Here is a 7,066-nt window from a genome sequence, read left to right as displayed (position 1 = left end):
TGTAGTGTACACAAGATGGAAGAATAAAGTACAACATTGAACCTTGAATTGTATAGGAGGATTCACATACGTTGTATCTGGAGGTCCAGGTTCATTACTGAAGTCAGGAGGTTCATGACTCTTCATAGACACAGATGGAGGCTCTGCTCTGTGGATGTGATGTTTGTCAGCTCCCTCCTCCTCTCTCTCCTCACACTGACTCATCTTTGGTCTTCAGGAAACCTGTCAAGATTACAGTCACAATACACCAGGAAACAGTCAATGCTGGCCTAGTCCAGGCACATGCCACATAATGCCACATAATAGGCTCTTATTGTCGCGTCAGCTCGTCGCTTGTAACTATCAACAAAGGCACAAAAGCCAAAAAACGAATCTTAAAAAAATGAGAGGAAATGTTTGCTGTATACATAATGCGCGTGTGCACACACGCACGCACGCGCACGCACACGCGCGCACACACACACACACACACACACACACACACACACACACACACAGACGTGCAGAGAATGTTAGAGGGGCTAACATTTCTAAAATCTCGCTCTCAGCGGTTCTTGTATTTTTTTACTGAGGTTAATGTTAGGCATGATTTTGATTGACAGGAAACCGAGGAACATCATTTATATTAGCAGTATGATTCCAAACATGTGTCATAGGCTTGTGATTGTAACATAATAACTGCACCCATAATGTTTATGTCCTATGCATTTTTCCTTTTTTTTGTGGACCAAATAAAATAATTCAAATGTGTGTGTGTGTGAGGTCAGTATCTCTTGTCCTCAGGGGGCGTGGCCACCAGTACTTCCTGGTTGCTGAAGTCCAAGGCTGCAGTGAGGTGGAACGCCATGTTGGATCCAACGACCAAGTATTCTAGGAGCGCAAAGACGGTGTAGACTGTCACACACACACGCACACACACACACACACGCACGCACGCACGCACGCACGCACGCACGCACGCACGCACGCACGCACACACGTGTAAGAAAGAAACAGACAGACAGAAATTATTATAAAGAGGTGTCCAATATTAAAGTTTTTTTTTCCCCCTGCTGTCATTTTAACATCTGACTTCTGTGTTTCACCCCAGATGGTTTTTAAGTTGCTTGATTCAATATTTAGATATTTGATATTAACTTTACCTTCCTATATAAACCAATTGTAACTTCACACACGTCTCTGCTTCTGGTGACTGATATTGTCCTTCTAATGAACGTTAGACTGGTTGAAAAAATGAAAACACACGTCTCTGCTTCTGGTGAAAAACGACGGTGCCATACAAAGTTAATACACCATTGCACATAAAAACAACTCCAGGGTGTCTAATGAAGTACTGTCACCTCATAGACACATGGAAAACTGGAAAAATACAAAAATTGTTTAAGTAAATGTATGAAGTTACTTTCCACCACTGCCATTAACGAGAGCTTTCCAAAAGCAAAACGGTTAACCACTAAATCCCTACTTTATACTTAGACGTACAATGGTGTCTTGCTAACACAAGCTCACAAGACATCACATCACAACATGTTGTGAGCTTATAAATCTCATATTTTTGGCATTTCTGAAAGTCTAAGAAGTATAAGAAGTTTGAACAATTATGAAAATGTGCCCTCACCCACTGCCTGTTCGCTTCTTCTCGCCCTAAAACGATTCATAGTGCACCTGTATACCTACCTATACATTTCCCGGTGAGTTTGAGCAGGGCTTTGCTGAGCGATCCGGGATAGTTCAGGGACAGGTAGTCGACAGAGACTGCGTCTGCGGCCAGCGGGGCGTAAGTGACCGTCACCCGCAGCGACGCACCGGGAGCCACCTCCCCGTTGGTGACGTCACAGCTGAACTCTGACCCGAGCAGGGGTGAAGCACCAGGCAGCCGAGAGAGGGAGAAGGAGGTCATCACCTGGAGGAGAGGGAGGGAGGGAAGGAGAGTGGAGAGAGAGTAGTTAGGGAAAGTAAGCCAAATGTGTGACCAACCTGCAAAATAAATGCTTATACCAATAGCTTTCTTCACAAAATATGTTCATAAAAGGTGTCTACTATCACCTCTCAATTTGTTCCAACCCAACTCCCTTGGGAAACTTTGCGACAGGTGCTGAAAGTTCTAGTTCCAAGTACCATTAACAACCTGAACCTATATGCAAATTTACTAATTTCCATTTTGCTTTAAGTAGCATGTGACGTGTCAAACTATAGGGGTTTTTCATGATTCTGTTTTGCACAAATACGTTTTAGCCGGCCCAGGCGGTGGCGTAACCGTTTGGGCACCCGACTAGTAATCCAGTCGCAGTGTGCCGCGGGTTCGACTCCCGAGCCCGACACGGCCTTTACTGCATGTCATCCCCCCATCTCTCTCCCGTTTCCTGTCAGCCTACTGTCTGTCCCTTCAAAAACCAATAAAAGGCGTAAGCCGCAAAAAATATCTTAAAAAAACAAAACGTTTTAGCCCAAGGAGAAAACCCCTAGTTTGACCCGTCACATGCTACTTAAACTAAAGCAGATTAAAAATGAGAACATTTTGCCTGCATATAGGTTGTTAATGGTACCCCAACTTTCAGCAGCTGTCACAAGGTTCGGTTGGAACAAATTGAGAGGTGATATTTGTGAAGAAAGCCATTAGTCATATTTTGCAGATTGGTAACTTTCGCTGACTAGAGAGAGAGAGAGAGGTACAAGGAGGATGCGTATACTGTGCATGTCTTCATTTTCTACTCACAGGGGAAGGATTGGTAACATCAAAGTGTTTCTGCACACTGACACCCACAGGTACATAGCCTAAGTGGAGCGCTGCGCTGTCCACTTCCTGCTTCCTGTCTGAGCTCTTCAGCTGCAGATATGGGTACTTTGCTACAAAAGGTATATTAAGAAAATAACGGGGAAGAAAAAAAAGAAAGGAGTGCAGACGGAAAACCCAGGGCAAAAATAGGGGAAACATGGAGGCAGATTCAGATAAACTCATCCACACACGATCACCCTTGTTTCAGCTTTAGACGCTGTTGTTCTACTCCAGTGTTTCCAAAACTGGTGTTCAGGCCTGCCAAAGATCGTGAGGCCTTGTATGTTTAAGTAAGGTAATCCAACCCATGAGAAGCAATAAAGAACCATTGCCGTTGTGTGAAATATATTAATCTAAAACTCTTTCAATTAAATAACATTGACATTTGACAACAATACACGTGAAAACATCATGTTCAAAGTACGTTTTAAATACGATTACAATATAAGTGCAGCCATTCCTATAACTAAAACAATATTGTGTTCCCAATAACTGTCAGTAAAAAAAAGGAAAGGAGGAAAATAATAATAATCTATAAATAGATTTCTGGCTCATGTCATCCAATATCGAATGATATGCAATAAAAACTATCCAACTACTCAAATACCCTACAATTAAATATTCTCTCTTTGTCCCTCGGTCAACATGAATAGGCCTAATAAATGTTATGAAAGTCATATACCGGTATATTTTATAAATAATGATGACATTGTAATTTCACAACACTTGAATCCTGCTATATTAGGAGACATTTTTGTTGTTGTTGTTCCATCAGAGGTGGGAAATAGTTTCAAGTATATTGTAACAAGATTTGCAAGCACTAGTAACAATGAAACAAAGACATTTTGGAAAGGTTCTTGAAATAATTAAATAATGTTATTATTACAGCCCATATGATCCTGTTAACAGCAAAACAGTGACTAAGAAGAAGTGGTCTTGCCCATGCAGTCTAGTAGGCTACAACCTATGATCAAATAAATAGAATATTGTACGGATATTCTATAAGGTTCTTGTGTTGTTCTTCTTGCTTACTGTAAATCGCTCTGGATTAAAAGCGTCTGCTAAATGCCTAAATTGTAAATTGCAAATGTGTTCAATCCAGATGAAAAGGACAGAGCAAATATCTTTTACAGGAACATTCCATTCTTAGCAAGAGAGACAGTCTCATTTCTTTACACAATTGGTATGGTCACTGAACTGAGATGTATTTACTATTTTCCATGTTCTGAAGTGTGATTTCTATTTCATGACGTGCTGGTATGTGCACCCCAACGTCAATAGGCAATCTGCAAGCACACAACGTGGCAGTGGCGTTTCCGGACGTCTTTGACTGTGTAAACTAAAGCCTGTATCCTGTTTAAAGTTTAATTTAAAAGGTAAATAAACCTATCACAACACAACAGAGTGGCATCATACAAATATATACATTTGTATGATGCTTGTATGACTTTAAAATCATAACTTGCATTTACCACCCGTCTGCCTGTATGTTATCAATGTGAATCAATATGACAATTTCCAAACCAACATAAAGTGGAGATATACAACCTTAGCTTACATCACATGTCAACACGCTATTTTTGATATTTGTCGCATGAGAAGTTATGGGCTCAAGTCAAGTGGTTAACATGTCTGCACATAATGTGCATGCCGTGCACCGATCTGTGGGAGATCTCATTTAGTCAGTCTAAGCGACCATACTGCTTATTTTTGGCCACAAGCGAAAATCCCTGCCTCAAAGTAACTCTTATCTTGTACAAATGCAAAATCTAAGCTGCTTTCCCGGTTGCCCCACTTGTCCGGTTTGTGTGCGGCAAGCAATAACACCCCGCAGGTCCGTAGTTTTCAATAAAAAAGGTGTTTTGATCCACTCTGTCTCGGAATCTAAATATTGGGCTAAGTCTGAGGAAGGAGCAACAGCCTGAAGCGTCACCTGGACTACATGACCATGCCATATTTGGTTGAGAAACTACTGTATTGCCTCTCAGGGCAACATTACCTTTTGTTTTATTTGAATAGAGCACCGAAGTCCTGACGTAACTCGCTCATCCCTTCGATTCCCCTGGTTCGCGGAAGTAATTTCTCTATGGAAAATAACATGGGGTGATCTTAATATCGTCTACTATAAGCGTTGTGGTCCAAAAATAAACAAGCTGTCTCTGCGTTATTGTCGGGGAGGTGTCTCTGTATCGTTTGCAACAGTCAGTCACTCATATATGATACAGTCTGCTTCTAGCGAAAATCTAACTAATTCAGCAGCAGTAACATTAGCGTTTTCTCTCAGTCAGTTGATTCTTCATATCCATATGAGCGGTTATGGTTAGGGGAATATGAAGCGGCCGGGGTGACATGTTTATTTTTCAAACAGTTGTTATATGAGGCGATCTAAAATCGCCTCAATGGGGATTTCAATGCAACTAAACAAATACATGAACCTGGGGACTGACGCCCTCTACTGAAAGTGACGTCAGACTTCGGCGCTCTATGGTCTCAGATTGCATCAATTTCCTAAAGGTTCAGGTTCAAGGTAACAACTCTCGCCTTGCGGTTATCAGTGTCATGTGTTACTAACCAAGTCCTTCAAGAAGAACAGTGCAGAGGTTCTCAAGCTCCTCCCCTTCCTCTCCAAACTTGCAGCGGGCCTCTTGCTGATGCAGCAGCGCCTCTTGTGGTCGGAAGACCACTGCGACTTGACACTGCTCACCAGGCTTCAGCAGGCCTCGCTCTGGGCTGAGTTGGAATGGCGCCACACTCACCCACTGAAAACATGTCTGCAACTTACTGAGAGAGGGGTGAGTGGGTGAGGGCAGGCCAGAGAGAAGAGACATAAATGGTGATGGTAGAGGGAGGGAGGGAGGGTGGTTGAAAGACTCATTCCCCATGCCTTGCTTTCTTCACACTTCTTCACCCAATGTGCAGAAATCAGAAATGTCTAAAATAATGCGACACGTTGGTTTTTGAAAAGCTTTCATCAAAGTATTTCAAATGTATTAGAATCAATTTAGCACTTTTTGACAAAATATCAGTCAAAACATTGGTAATCAATCATCTAGTTCTAGTACTATCCAAACTTAGGATCACACAAACACACACACACACACACACACACACACACACACACACACACACACATACCTGGCATTTCTGAACAGGAAAGTGGTGTGTGTGCACGGCACAGAGCGGCAACAGCACCGATTCGGGGATCTCCACTGAGTGGCGTGGAGCGGCGGCACGAAGGGTGACCCGGAAGGTGCTATCTTTACCCCAGAACTCAACATTGTCCTCATACTCGCACTGCGTTCAGGGGGACAGAAGCATACATACAAGAGAGGAACCAAGTCAGGAAGGCACAGAATGGATGAAATATCTGCCTTTATGTTTTATTTTTTCTCTCTTCTTTTTTTTTTAATGTTTTTTTTATTTAATAGTTTTTTATAGAGGGTAGTAGGCGGACAGGAAATGGGGAGAGAGATGCAGTAAAGGCCGTCGGGATCGGGAGTCGAGCCCACTCGAGGCACACTGCCAGGCTCTGGCTACCGGCCAAGGTGCCTGGACCACTGAGCCACGGCCCAGGCCCTCATAAAATAATTTACCCGGTGCCAATTGCCTAAGGCTGTGATGCTAGGCACCACTCTCCCTCTGCCAACCTGGGGAGAGCCCCGAACTGAGCTCATGTTTCCTTCAATTCAATGCACGAGGAGTGAACTGCGAACTAGCATGTGGAAGGAACACGTTATTCCAACCATTTCCTTTCCCCTCCATCAGGCGGACCAGGGGGAGGGAGTATAGACTAATTCAGAAACGGGTCTAATGGTCGCAGCAAACGCATTTCCTGTAGGCGGAGACGACATATCTGCGGTGTAAGCTTGCAGGTCTTCTACTACATTGAATGGTAGAGTGACTGATGTTAGTCTGCTCAAACTTTACTCTTTTACCTGCTTTTTACTAACACTAACTTTACAAAGATGCCCAGAACATCGGATGAACCAGAATAACCCTAACCCTAATCCCAAAATTATTTTGGGTTATTTTGGGTCAAATTATTTTGGGTTATTTTGGGTCAAATTATTTTGGGTCAAATTATCAAATTATTTAGCAGGCAAATTATTTTGCAGGCAAATTATTTTGCAGGCAAACTATTTTGCAGGCAAATTATTTTGCAGGCAAATTATTTTGCAGGCAAATTATTTTGCAGGCAAATTATTTTGCAGGCAAATTATTTTGCAGGCAAATTATTTTGGCAAATTATTTTGCAGGCAAATTATTTAGCAGGCAAATTATTTTGCAGGC

General features: G+C 42.4%; 1 protein-coding gene across 1 annotated transcript; it reads right to left on the bottom strand.

Moving 5' to 3' along the window:
- Positions 1–554: 554 nt before the first annotated feature.
- LOC308312057 (cilia- and flagella-associated protein 65-like) lies at positions 555–6,070 on the bottom strand (the record flags this gene model as incomplete). The annotated part of the gene is made up of 5 exons (XM_080794465.1): positions 555–894; positions 1,678–1,903; positions 2,717–2,847; positions 5,349–5,557; positions 5,964–6,070. Coding segments are annotated over 5 exons (804 nt in total), but the record flags the coding sequence as incomplete, so codon positions are not given.
- Between the last annotated feature and the right edge of the window lie 996 nt (positions 6,071–7,066).

The sequence above is a fragment of the Protomyctophum bolini genome (assembly GCF_963924005.1).
Source record: "Protomyctophum bolini genome assembly, contig: SCAFFOLD_610, whole genome shotgun sequence".
Lineage (NCBI taxonomy): Eukaryota > Metazoa > Chordata > Actinopteri > Myctophiformes > Myctophidae > Protomyctophum > Protomyctophum bolini.
Note: the sequence above shows the minus strand (reverse complement) of the source record. Positions and strands in the feature narration are given on the sequence as shown.